General features: G+C 42.1%; 1 protein-coding gene across 3 annotated transcripts in view; it reads right to left on the bottom strand.

Moving 5' to 3' along the window:
* ERICH1 (glutamate rich 1) overlaps positions 1-14475 on the bottom strand; it is a 91474-nt gene that overhangs the window by 12374 nt on the left and 64625 nt on the right. For all 3 annotated transcript variants that reach the window (XM_048497729.1, XM_048497738.1, XM_048497746.1), the window contains one exon: positions 1777-2145. In XM_048497729.1, coding sequence (XP_048353686.1) covers positions 1777-2145 — 369 coding nt within the window. The remainder of the gene's footprint in view (positions 1-1776; positions 2146-14475) is intronic.

Raw genomic sequence — 14475 nt, 5'->3', positions numbered from 1 at the left:
AATCAATGTACTCATAATTGTATAAAAGGATTCAATATGGCATGTGCTTGAGATCCAAGAGGGAAAACAGTTGCCACTCACCTTACAGACAACACAACTACAGCGCATGGAAAAAGGCATGTAAAGTGCAATTGATTTGCTCTGGAGAGTTCCTTCGAAAATGCAATGTATTGAGTCGCTGGCTGCAAGCTAGTAACTCACCTACCTTTCCTAAGGGCTATACATAATAATCTGGCATTTTGGGGGCTCATTTTTTTCCTGTGGGAAATTTTTTGTGGAATTTGGGATTTAGTGTCACACAGGTGTTGTAATCTCACAGTGTGAGCCAGTGTACATGCGTTTAGGCTGAACCACAGAGTTTGGGGTGAATCCTACAGTGTCATGCTGATGAAATGTTGTCTCTTAGAATATATGCTGTTGAAATAAATGGAATTTATATCCACATATATTTAGACATATACTTAGACATATATCCACATATACTTAGACAATCATTCTTTCGTATGATTGCCATTCATAGAAAAACTACTTGGATTCCTTCTCACATTCTATTACAAAGTCCTTAGTACCAAAGAACAGCATTGACTCCTGAGTATATCTCTGAAAGGGCCAGTCACATTTCTCACATCTGTGGATCATGTGCAACAGAATGGCATCTCTGATTTAGCAAAGCAGGATACACGTTCAGGCCCCTAAGAAATTTATGCAGTCAGGAACACATCAATGGGAAATGGTACCTGGGAAAAGCTCTCAAATTTCGCTTTCCCCCAGTTGCCCTGAGGCCAAACTCCCCACCGCCCCCCTAGCAAAAAAACCTGTTAGTAGGGTACTTTTAAAACTGGTAGAGTTGCTGGGTTACAGCAGTGGAAGCCATTTGCTTTCCCACCCCCTCCGGTCTGCCGAGAGGAGAGGTGGTGAGCTGGGCGAAGCAGCAAGTGAGTGAAGTGAGTTCAGATGCTGGACACTCGGCTGGGCCCCCTCTAGGAAGGTGGTGGGCCTACCAAAAAGGGTTCAGCCAAGTGGCTGCCTAGGTATTGCCCTGTACTCAAACTTGCCCTTCTCACTTGCTTCTTCGCCTGACTCGCTGCCTCTCCTGCGGGCCAGAGCGGGTGGGGAAGCAACTGGCCACTGCCATAACCCAAACGACTACAAATTTTAAGGGCACCCTATCAAAAGGGGTTTTTTTTGGTGGGGATGGTGCAGTGGTGGGATCCAAAAATTTTAGTAACAGGTTCCCATGGCGGTGGGATTCAAACTGGCGTAGCACCAATGGGGCTGGGTGGGGCACGACGGGGCGTGGCCAAGCATTCAGGGGGCGGGGCATTCCTGGACGGGGCTGTGGCAAGGATGCAACCGCTGTGCCAGTCCTTGGGCAGGAAACTAATGCACGCAGGCGCAGGCTGCCATGCACGCCGGTGCACCTCCTGCTAGACTGCTTCAAGTTCTGCGCACTACTGCTGAGAGGAGGGGCGTAACTAAGGCAAAAATCACATGGCAAAATCACCAATTAGTAACCCCCTCTCGGCACACACAAATAATTAGTAACCTACTCTCGGGAACCTGTGAGAACCTGCTGGATCCCACCTCTGGGATGGTGGGGAGAGGACTAGCTCACCAGCACTCCCAATTTAACACCTTAAAATGGTGCCTGGGTGATCTTACCCTTCTGCCCCTAGACCTGCTAATGTGTTAAGTTTTCCCATTAGATAGAGACAGGATAATTATGTTATTTCTTGTATTGCATATCAAAGTTACTGATTAAAAGAGGGTACCTACTGTCAGAAAAATAGATTTCTTGTGTCGCTTGCAAAAAATCCAGAACTTCATCTCCTTTTTTATCCACATCTTCAAAGTTCATTCCTTCCTCCTTCTCAGGCTTATATGTAAAATCTATACCAGTTGGTTTTGTTAGTAAGCCAGCCGCCTTCATCCTTGTTCTTTGACGTTTCTTTTTCATTTTTCTCCTTTTGTTTCGACTTAAATCTTGGCTGTCTGCGTGGGGCAGTTGTAAATTATCTTCAGTGGGGTTTTCAGGCTTCCCATATCCTACTTGGTCTTCATGTGAATTATCAGTATTCTGCAAAATAGTCTTTTGTTTCTTCCTTCGAATGCGCTTTTTCATGGGTTGCCCTTGATAATGCTCCTCTGTAGGTTTAAAAGAAACATGTAAGAAATGATTTTGGCTGCCCCTGACAAGAATATTCCTCTCCTCCCTTCATGGGATGTTTAACTGTCCAGTCCAGAGTGTGGGGGGCAAAGACACTAGTGGAAACGGCAGAATCCTACGCTGGTAGATCTGCCCTTGCTGGGGCACTTACTCTGGCATGGGGCAAATCCACAAGGTAGGTGGTGACCATAGCCTCCAGGGATGCCCCAACGCCCCTGCTGGCTCTGTGGACATAGCAGGGGCATTCTGGAGGCACGACTAGGGTGGAGCTGAGGTTAATCAGCTTCAACCCCAGCACTGCCTTCTGGGGCGCTGGCACCCGGGGCATGGATTTACGCCACTCTTTTGGATGACATAAGTCCACTGAGCCCAACGGAGGGCTTTTTGGCAGTGAGGAGGCTTTTTTTGTTTTTTGCCTTCCCATGTTGCCAAAAAGCCCTCTGGAGGAAGCAGGGTGCTTACTGCCACAGTGCTACCCCTGGCCACCCCAGGGTTCTGGATTAGGCTGTACTGATATCTGCTAAAGTACAGGTGCAGAGAGTTTGCTGTTAGCTATTACTATTATTAATGTAGCATCCTTACATGAGGAGTTAAGTTCCATCAAAGGGAAGTTACAAAAGGAGATGAGGAAGTAGAGGAAGGAAAGAGCAGTAAATGAAGGATGTGAACAAGAGAAATTGCTTTTACTGAATCGATTTTCCTGTAGTTGGGCATAAGAATAAGGGTAAGACCAAAGCCCCCCACCCCACAAAAAAAGAGGAGAGGATGGAGGAATCTGAAAGGAAAGTGACAGTACCACACAGCCATAAGTTCCCATCATAGTACACTAGGGAGAAAAATAGTTTCCAGAATGTTTCTGATGGAGTTTACTCATCTATTTAATACTAAGCAGCTGAAACTGGGAGAAATCCAATTCTAAATGCAGAATCACACAATATAAGTCATTTGGAAGGCCCCTTAAAGTATACCTTATAACACAAATATGGTGAAGGTTGGCATTTACAAGATCAGAACAGTGTGAGGATGCAGATTCATCTGCCAAGCTGCTGTCTCCCTATGCATTTCCCAGCTTTAAATAATTTTTTACTTGTCAGCTGGGCCCTGACGCTACACACGTAGGGCACCATTCCGTGGAATATTTCTTAATGACACCCTGTTATCCTGAAGAATCTCCCCATCAAAAGCCCAGAGTACTTTGGCTTAGCCTGCCATATTGAATAAAATGCAATTCATACCCTGATTCTGGGAGGTTTATCATCAGAAACTGAGCTTTTTGCTTTGACAGGGCAACGGGCCATAGCTGTAAACTGCAAAGAGCTGTAAACATCTGAAAGGAATAGTGAGAGCCAATTCTCTCTCACAGACAGGTAATTCCCCAAAGAAACTGAAAGGGAAGAATCTGCAAAAAGGAGGGGGTGCTGTTTTCACATTCAGCAAACACAGATTTGGGGGCCCATGTTGAGGCAAAGGTAGGGAAAGGAAAGCTCACAGGCCAGAGGACAAAAAAAGAAGTAATAGAGGTAAACAAAGAGTTTGCATATGCGTGTGCCTCTGTGAATACTCAACATATTTGTAGAATAAGTGAACGCATACAGAGTGGGAGTAAACATGTATTGATGGACATGTGCTGTCTACAGACAGAGTGGGTAGGTTCTCTGCCCATAAGCAGAAATCAAAATAGGGTCCATGCATCTGTTTGTAAGCTGGGTGTGTGCTAAATAGTAATTCCGATAGAGCCAGTGCTGTTCTTGCGACTCTACACACTTTGGCCTGCTCACAAACTGGTGGAGTTATAGGGCTTCCTCTCCCATCCCCCCACAAAGAGAGGAAAGAGGATGAAATAACTATATTGAGGGCAGAGGAAGACTGTGCTGTGACAATACAGTTTGGCAGTCACTCTCTCAGTGTATATCATATTCTATTGTTTGTTTTACTTTTGACTTCAAGTTGATCAGAAATACCCAACAATGAAAACTTTACTTGAGTTCTTTGTTACTGTGTGCTGTTGATTTAGACTCTGTAGATCTCTTTCTAGCTATATTTGAAAACTTTCTTACTTCAGTAATTTTCTAGCTCTCTTTGCGAACATGCAGTCTACCCCTGACTCAGCTTCCAGTCCATTTGGCTTGTGCCCAATCCAATCACTGCTCCCAAACTTGAACTCTGAAGTAATAGCTGACCCATAACTATCTCAGATACTCTATGTCAAAAAGCAGGTCCAGTAGTCAAAGCCAATGACCTCCGCCAGATTCCATGCTAATGCACTGAACTATGTCCTGTCTTAATTAACATCACTTTTTCTTATGGCTTAACTAGCTGCCATCTCTCAAATCCCAGAAGCTTCTAGCTAATTGACATTGTTTCACAGTTGCACTTTATTAGACAAAATGACTTCTCTGATCATGTTACAAGGCTGATTTAAACTCTGTAGAGCCACCAGAGAGATCTCTAAAATGCACTTACAGAGGAAGAAGTCCATGTATCACTGACAAGTCTGAAATATCAAATGCTAGCATCGGTAGTCTAGCTCAACTTAGGATACAGATGGCCCCTGAAATTTCAGTTTTCATTTAAAAGTGAATTAAGAGCACAATCCATCATGCTAATGACACAGAGCCCTCAATAGAGACATTTTCCTTCCCACTCAATATCCAGTCCATCCTCAGTCACACATGTGCCACATTGGACATCGCTGATAATGGGTAGCCCATGTTCACTTCTCATACTGATCCAGCCATCCAATTCATTCCCAGGTGCCTAGCCTGTGAGATTCTGATACCTGAAAGTAGAGTGTCGTGAATTCATCCTCTTCCACGGGGTAGATGTATATTTACAGGTTCCAGCAAAGTTGTGTGTACAGGAGGTACAAAAGGCAGAAAATATCAGTAAATAATATCTTTAATATAGGAATTTAAGCATACAGTAGGTTTCTGTTTGATTTTCAGATAGGGGTTCATTCCCTTTGCATAATTCTGGTAGCTGGTTGCTTGATTATATTTCCTGTCTCGTTCCTTTCTTACTTTAGAGTGGCAAGGCAATTAATGTGGGCAACTGACTATCTCTGTCTCTGTACATCTTCTTAATTCAGAAAGGGGAGACAACAAAAATGGTCTTCCGTTCCTACTATGTTCTAGTGGCAGTGCCTCAAGCAAACAACCCAAACCAAAGGTACCTTGATTCCCAACCAGGAAGAATTCTTATGTACTGACCAAGGTGTGTATATATGAGGGACTCTCAAGCATTTGAATGCATAATGCCTGGAAATCCCTGCATGAAAGAGGAGAACAGTTTTGATCCTGGGCCACAAGAAATCAATTAGGCAAAAAGAAATCATATGCAGGCCATTAGCTGACCATTGCCAATTAAAAGCATTATCATGAACGAATGCTAATAAATGTATAGTCCTTAATGAGGTAGAGAGTAATAGAATGACACCACAGGACAAGGACGTAGGTAAGGGGGGGTTCTCGGATTCAACCCCCGCACTGCATGTCCGAAGCTCTGCCACCCCTTTTCTGGGTTTTTTTTTAAAGTGTTTTTTCGGTTTTTGACCTGCAGTGGGCGCATTTTTAGGCTAGCGGCACCAAAATTTCAGGATATCGTCAGGTGACACTCGTGATGATACCAGCCATGTTTGGTGAAGTTTGGTTCAGGGGGTCCAAAATTATGGACCCCCAAAAGGGGTGCCCCATCCCCCATTGTTTCCAATGGGAGCTAATAATAGATGGGGCGACCCTTTTGAGGGTCCATATCTTTGGACCCCCTGAACCAAACTTCATTAAACCTAACCGGTACCATCAGAATAGTCTCCTGCTGACACCACTCAGATTTGGTGAAGGTTGGCTCAGGGGGTCCAAAGTTATGGACTCCCAAAAGGTGTGCCCCATTCCCCATTGTTTCCAATGGGAGCTAACAGAAGATGGGCCTTTGAAGGTCCATAACTTTGGACCCCCTGAACCAAACTTCACCAAACCTGGGTGATATCATCAAAAGAGTCTCCTAAAGATACCCTGAAAGTTTGGTGCTGTTAGCTTAACAATTGCACCCCTGACAGCAGGCACCCCCCCCCAAATTTCCCCAGATTCTTCTTTTGAATCCAACCCCTTCGGCATAGATTTAAAGGGAGAATCTGAGGTCCCCAGATTAAACATTGAAAGTATTGCTGTTTCAGGGTGGGGGATAATCCACCCCAAAACAGCATCAGATTCTCCCTTTAAGCTGGATTTAAAAGGAGGATCTGGGCTCCCTAATTTAAACATCATTGAAAGTGATGCTGTTTGGAGGTGGATTTCAGCATTACAGGGGTACAAACCTCAGGTTTTGCACTGGGCTCCATTTTCCCTAGCTACCCCTCTGCCTGGAGGGGAGAGAGAAGAGACTGTCGGCTACCAGCTGGGAACCCAGCCAGTGGGGGGGGGGGCAGAGCAGGGGGCGCAGGTAGGGCAGGGGAGTCTGCCATCTCTGGCCTCGGAGAGCTGCTTTTATAAGCACTGAGGCCAGGGGCGTGGCTTAGGGAGGTGTGGCCACGCCCCCATGGGTGGGTGGGGGCATGGCTTCACCCCCAAGCCCCCCCATAAAAAATCTATACCTACGTCACTGCCACATGATATAACATCATTCTGCGCTTGTTCTTTCTTCTCTCCATATATGGTTACATGATGGAACTTTGTATCCAATGTCTATGATAAGAATGTACCAGCAACATGCTAAGACAACACGGATAGAGAAAAATAATGTAGGCCTTATCGTTTTAAAAATACTTTAAAATATTCTCTTTGGCTTGGTTTATGGAAAATGAGCTTTCACTATTCGTCTGGCTCTCTCAAGGTAACTCATCCCCAGTCTTTACAATAAATTTGCTTTGAATAAAAGGATTGCAATTTTGTGATGGCTACCTCCTCCTTTTTCAAGTTTTGCTATCTCTGAAACACTTCCTCTCTTTTAATACCAGCATCAGATGTTCAGTCCCTCCTTAGGTAGAGGATGACTCATGGCAAAGCAGTTTTGATACTTTCTATTGAGGTGGAATAAAAATGCGCTGGGAGTTTAACATTGCAGCATGGCACAGACCATAATAATTTTTTTCCATGCACTGACAATCAGGAGAGTTTTGTATGCATGACATTTGAAATAACCATCTTTCATCTCTCAGGAAACAGGCAGATGGGCGATAAATTGAATGACTGTAAAATATCAGCACTGAAGAGGCAAAAGTGAAATCAGAAAAGAAATTCTCAAAAGAAATAAGGCTTGCCATATTAATCCCGTTACATAGCTCATGGGCTAATTTCCACTTCAAAATCAGTGTAAGTCACACAAATACATCTTTTTTGTGTGTTCGTACACAGCATTTTGACACATAGATTTATTCACTTCTTTCTTGCGGATATTCAAGGTGGATTACAAAATATTAAAAAAACAATCCAGACAGCATAAAACAACAATGTTGCAAGTCCAGAATTACAGAATCTTAAAATAATGCAAATAAAACTGATATACAATTTCTGTGCCCACAGTTAAGAGTTTGGACACTTTTCTGCCATCGACAGTAGCATGAAGAAAATACCCCATTTCTGTCTTCCTTACCATACTGTGATAGCTACTTCATGAGAAGTGATTTACAGCATTCTCCACTTTGAAATCCTATGTGGGTAGTGCTTAGGGTCCTGAGGTAAGCAACTAGCAGGAGGCTTCACTTGTGGGTAACCATAGAGTTTTGGGAAACACTAGAGCATCACCCAACATGATGATGTCGCTTCCTGGTTGCAGTGGAAATTATATTTTGGTGTCAGTGCAATGCTGATAAGTCCTGCCATTTCTTCTAGTATCTTCCCCTGCTGCCCAGCTAAGTGCCAGTGGGCAGAACTGGAATGGAACTGAGGTCTTCCATGAGGTCTCCCTCTTCTATAAGCTTTCCTAATTTTTTTCACAGATTTCTGGGATATCAGAAGGATAGAGGATAATTTTTAAGGAGGAGTTCAAGTGACTGTCTAAAGGATGTGATGCATGGCTACAGCCAGCGTGGTGACATGATTAAGAGCACGTGGATTCTAATCTAGAGAACCGGGTTTGATTCCCCACTCCTCCACCTGAGTGGCAGAGGCTTATCCGGTGAACCAGATGTCTTCCCACACTCCTACATTCCTGCTGGTTGACCTTGGGCTAGTCACAGTTCTTCGGAACTCCCTCAGCCCCACCTACCTCACAAGGTGTCCGTTGTGGGGAGAGGAAGGGAAAGGAGCTTGTAAGCCACCTTGAGTCTCCATACAGGAGAGAAATGTAGGAGTATAAATCCAAATTCTTCTTCTTACTATTAAAAAACAGTGTGTAAATAAAAGATGAGCACATTCTGAAGGGTCTCTTGCATTGCTTCAATGTCCCATTTTTAATTATTGAGTGTTTCTGGTCTTTTGACACCCGCCCCCTTCCCCAATAGATCATTCCGTGATCTGAAGAAACTTAACCTTCTAGGCAATGTCAACAAACACCTCCAAACCCAATGGAGTGGCAGCAAGATGTATGGATGTATGTCAGAGAAACACCAGCTTGAAATCCAGTGAACTATGAAGCTCACTTTATGCCCTTAGGCCATTCCTCATTTGTCATGGCTTCTCTATCTCAAAGAATTTTCTTAAAGAGAAAATGAGACACCCTCCATGTTTGCTGCTCAGAGTTCCTTGATTATAAGCTGATACAGAGGCTGACTGAAATATAGATTGCATTATTATATGTACGGTCAGTGTGTTTAGTCTCTGAAAAAATATGGAAGAGAAGCTAAAAGATAATGAGCCAGATCAACTGGTACTTAACTTCTGGAGTTTTTTTCCCCTCTTTCTCTCTGTCTCTTGAGTAAAATTGCTGTAAGGGTACTTAACACTGGCTTGGTACTGCTTCTTCAGTGCAGCACCTGCAGGAAATAATTGCTACTAAACAGAGATTCCTTCCTTAATAAGATTAGTCTTTGCCTTGAAATTCAAACTACCACCTGCTTTTCTTGAAACAATGTATATTCATAAATCGGAGGCATTTAAAAATATTTTCAAAGTGCATAAAGATTACTGGACCTTTTTAGTGATGTTGCTGAAACTATTAGACACTGGTTTACATTTCAGCATTTCCTTGAAATCTATTTTTCCCAGAATGTGACAAAGAGATAAAAACTGCACAAAGGAAAATAAAAACTTGTTTAAACAGCAAAGCAGGAGCTGAAAAAAATTACTAACAAATTAGTAATTTGCTAGAGATATTGTAAAGGATCACTATACGAGGTATTTATATTATTTAGACATGTATACCTCACCCTCCACCCCAAAGACACAAAGCAGTTAACAAATATTGTTCTTCTTGTTCCATTTTATCCTCATGACACCCATCCTCTGAGAAAGACTGAGAAAGACTGTCTGGCTCAAGATCACACACAGGGAGCTTCCACAGAACAGTGAGGATTTTTGAATTAATTTGATTCTGCATATTATAGAACACTCAGTAATGCAATAATTTCTTCTTAATGTATCTTCACTTTGAAATGTCCCAGTGACAACTGCATAATATCACATTCTATTACCAGCAAGGTGTGAACGGATATAGTACAGCAGAAAGATGAATTTGGATTGAAAAGACTGTTTCTGATTACCTGCACAGTTACGGCACTCTCTGAACTCCCTTACACCTGATAACAGGAATAGTCCAGCTGCGATACTAAGGACACTTTCCTATAGGACAGTGGTGGCGAACCTTTGGCACTCCAGATGGTATGGACTACAATTCCCATCAGCCGCTGCCAGCATGGCCAATTGACCATGCTGGCAGGGACTGATGGGAATTGTAGTCCATAACATCTGGAGTGCCAAAGGTTCGCCACCATGGCTATAGGGCCTTCCTGCTGAATAACATGGAACTTACTCCTGAGTAGATCTGCTTAGTATTGCTCCCTAGGTAGCTAGCCGTCTTTGGCATCTCTGTCATCCATCTTAGAACTTCTAGTTAGATCATAAACAATATCAAGGCCACTGTTCCGTCATGCCAAGGTGTACTGTTGAAGTCAAATGAAAAGTACAAGGCAAAAACCTTCCATTTAACATTGTCACTGATACACTGACAAACTCATAATGCAATCCCTACATTTGAGAGTAATCAATCACAAAAGAAGTTAATCCTGATTTTTTTAAAAAAATTGGAAACCCTACAAGTTCATATTTTTAAGAAATCTGATACAATATATGTTCAGTAAAATAAAAAAGTAATAAATCTTTTACTCATTTTTTAAATCTTTCACATTAAAAAAATCTATTGCATTCAGTTTCTGTACCTAATTCATCCCCCCTCCCAAAAAAGTTGCTAGGATAGCTCCAGTAGCTCCAGCACTGTACAATTAATATTACATTCTTGTATAGACGGGACTGTCATTCAAAACACCAGCAGGTACAAAATTATCCCAGTAGCTTTCCCAAATTAAATTCAGTTTTTAATGGGTTTAGAAGGCTTTAGAAAGGGTGTGCCAATTACCAGAGCAAACTCAGAATAGTTGTTCCCCAAATCAGAAGAATACTTGTAGAAACAAATGTCTGTAAGGGGAAAAATCAAGTTCCTAGGCTGTCAGAAAGCCAGTTTACCATTCAAATCAGAGGAGGGTGCAACAGTCCGCCCTATTTTTTGTCTACAAATGCCACTACTTGTTTAATGTCACACAAGTTATTTCTGATGGAATTGTTTAATCAAGTTAATACTTCAGCAGTTCATTTGATCCTCAGATGATGAAATCATAATGGTAAATTATGAAGAAGCAAGTTGCTTGCTCTGAAAACCAAATGGCACAGGGCACCAGATGAGTCACATTCTTCTATTTGTTCCACTGTCTGGAAACTACAGTTGACTCAGTGGACTCACGAAAGTCCCACTACAAAGGTTTTAAAAAATTCCTATGAGGGAAAAAACCACTCAAAACCCATATAAGTAAAAGTTATAGACCTAAAACTGATTGCGCTCCCGTCTGGGAATTTTAAGAGTTCAAGACAATAACATTAAAACATTTTGCTTATTTTGCCCAAAACACCTTATCGAAATAATCAGTAGAAAAGAGCGGCTGCTACTCACCGCGGCCGCCATTGCTGGTGGGGAAGGGACAGCCTCCTAGGCAGCTGCAGCCTTCCCCATTGCCTCGCACGCTGCCAATAGCTCACGACTTTTTCAAGCTTGCAAGTGCCGTGAAGGCGCGGCAAGCCTCCGGGGCGCCAGGCAGTGACGCTGGCGCCCTGACGTCACGGGGGAGGTGGGGCCAGGTGGCCTATTTTAGGCCAGGCCTGCCTAATCCTTCACCATTGGCTGGAGAAAGACTCCCATGCTGCGCCTTACGCTTTGTTTTTACCTTGAACCAATTTTGTTAATAAAATGGCTATGGCCAACTTTTACCACACACAGAGTGATGTTGTATTTTACATATATCCAAGGAAAGGCTAGGAGGGTTATTAGCTACTTCCCTCAAGCAGCAAATATTAGACAAAAGTACAGGGGGACACACAAGTATTATAAATGCTTTAAGTTTAATGAGATAGTATACATGTTTTGTTATCACAACGAAAATGCATAAACAAATCACTATGTATAAATAGTACATACACAAATATAAGTGAAAAACACAAGGCCTGAAAACCAGACGAATACCTCGAAAGTCAATAAAGATTGTAACAATTCAAAACGCTGTAGATAAATTGCTCACGCATAATCTAATGCATAAAACTGCCCAGATTTCTGGATGTGTTTAACATCACAAGTGTTAAATTGTAATGGCTCACACACTAATATGGACAGTTATTATACAAAGCATAAGGATGATCCAATATTTGTTATATGATACCTCCCACATGGTACAGCCATTATATGTGAGCCAACGAAAATGGTGAAACATCTATGATCTTTCTGCAAGACAATATCTGGCCAAACATCAGAGAAGGTTTTGCATTTTCAGATAATTATACCCAATATGTTTACTACTGGATGTGTTGTTTTTATAATAAAGTCTGTATGATCAAGGAAGGCTAAATCAACCAAAATGCAACTGATCCGGTGTTGGTCACTGACATGTCAACACATGAAGAATGCTGGGTGACCGTGGGCTAGTCACAGTTCTTTCAGAACTCTCTCAGCCCCACCTATCTCACAAGGTGTCTGTTGTAGGCAGAGGAATGAAAGGAGTTTGTAAGGTGCTTTGAGACACCTTACAGGAGAGAAAAAAGGGTATAAATCCAAACTCCTCTTCTTCATATATTGTAGCAATAAAATTTAATACATTTCTATCCCATTCTCCAAGCAGCTCAAGGCATCTTACTTCATCTGTCATTTTCATACTTACAACCTACGGCTCATTCTGCACATGCAGAATAATGCACTTTCAAACTGCTTTCAGTGCTCTTTGAACCTATGCAGAATAGCAAAATCCACTTGCAAACAATTGTGAAAGTGGTTTGAAAATGCATTATTTTGCGTGTGCGGAAGGGGCCTACGTGAGGTAGGCTTGACTGAGAATGGAGTGAGAAGCCCAAGATCCTCCTGCTTCAAGGGCAGAGTAGAGGTTCAAACATGGGACTGCCAGATACTATGCTCTGTCTCAATAAAAGAAAGAACCACAATGTGGAAAATCTGCAGCCGCTTCCTGGACCGTTGCAGTGGAAGACTTCACTGTGGTCCTAGTGTCATCCCAGTTTTGTCCCCCACCCTCCGAAGTCCTGATTCTCTGGTTGCATTTGAAAAGTGCCGCTTCCGTCAAAACCTTTCTTCTGTGAACTATTAAGCTTGACACAGTCATAAAAGAGCATTTCAGTGCATCTAAAGACTATTAGTAGAACTTGCCTTTTGCAATCATTGTGCCTGCCATTTTGTGTCAGCTTCATCAGTCTCCATGCTGAAGGTGACACAAAAAGGCGGGCACAACAATCGCAAAAGAGAATTAAGACATCTCAAGAGCTGCATTCTGCACAGAACAGCAGGAGACGTCTTGCAGATGACCTGGCCAACAAAAGTCTGCTATGAAGTGTGGTAAAAAAAGACGCCTTGAGCGGAAATATCCTGAGGACATCTTGCGAATAAGGTTGTGTGGAGTGCTTTCCCAAGGCTCCTCTTTTCACATCTTTGAGATGTCTTATTTGTGAATATGTTAGGGTATTATCTGGGGGAAAAGTCATCTTTCTTTGACAAGCCCATTCCATCTACTTCTTTTCTTTGTAAAGTTCTTTCCTTTATCTTTTATTAGCAGGTTCATAATTCCACAGATCTGGCTTCCTTTACAGTCGATAGCAAGACCACAAGTGAAGAAAAAAAAACAGACATGTCAAATACTAAGCAAATGCCAGTTTAATCCCAGGGTCACCATCTGCTTAACCTTGGCTATGTAACACAAAGGCAATGGACAGTATGAAACTGTGGACCTTTGGCTTTAATTATTATTACAAAATGTCAAAATGCAATGGATCAAAGGAATATGGTGATTTTTCTTTCTCTATTTCATCTTTTTTTCCTTCAGTGCTTTTTATTAGCTTTAAGAGAAGATACAATTAAGACATGAAACAATATTAAAGAGAGACACAGTTATGAAATGATTTGCATGCCTTACATACTTATTCTGCACAGACACTCAGGCAAGCTAACTGCTAGTTTTGTTTTGCTCTTAATAAAGATCTTACTTTTTAAAGATAGAACTGAAAAAAGTAAAGAAATTAAAAACCATATCAAAACAGGTTACAATTATATAAAGATACAAAGAAGAAGAAGAAGAAGAAGAAAAGGAGTTTGGATTTATATCCCCCCTTTCTCTCCTGCAGGAGACTCAAAGGGGCTTACAATCTTCTTTCCCTTCCCCCCTCACAACAAACTGTGAGGTAGGTGGGGTTGAGAGAGCTCCGAAAAGCTGTGACTAGTCCAAAGTCACCCAGCTGTCGTGTGTGTGAGTGTGCAGGCTAATCTGAATTCCCCAGATAAGCCTCCACAGCTCAGGCGGCAGAGCTGGGAATCAAACCCGGTTCCTCCAGATTAGATACACGAGCTCTTAACCTCCTACGCCACTGCTGCTAGCTAGCAAAACAGACAGAATAATGAGCAATGATATAATAAACATAAGGTAGCCAAAATACTTTCCAAATATTAAAAATTAAAATTAACATATTACTATCATCCATTTATAGTATATTTACATGTTCCCCCTTTTGACACCTTTTCAATGCAACATATAAGAGGATTATTAATAATTCACATATCTTTATGTCAGATAGGATCTTCTTTTCCAATGGTCAACTGTCCCTCAGAAAACCATGGCAAAT

The sequence above is a fragment of the Sphaerodactylus townsendi genome, linkage group LG01 (assembly GCF_021028975.2).
Source record: "Sphaerodactylus townsendi isolate TG3544 linkage group LG01, MPM_Stown_v2.3, whole genome shotgun sequence".
NCBI lineage: Eukaryota > Metazoa > Chordata > Lepidosauria > Squamata > Sphaerodactylidae > Sphaerodactylus > Sphaerodactylus townsendi.
This window is presented reverse-complemented; position numbering and strand designations above follow the sequence as displayed.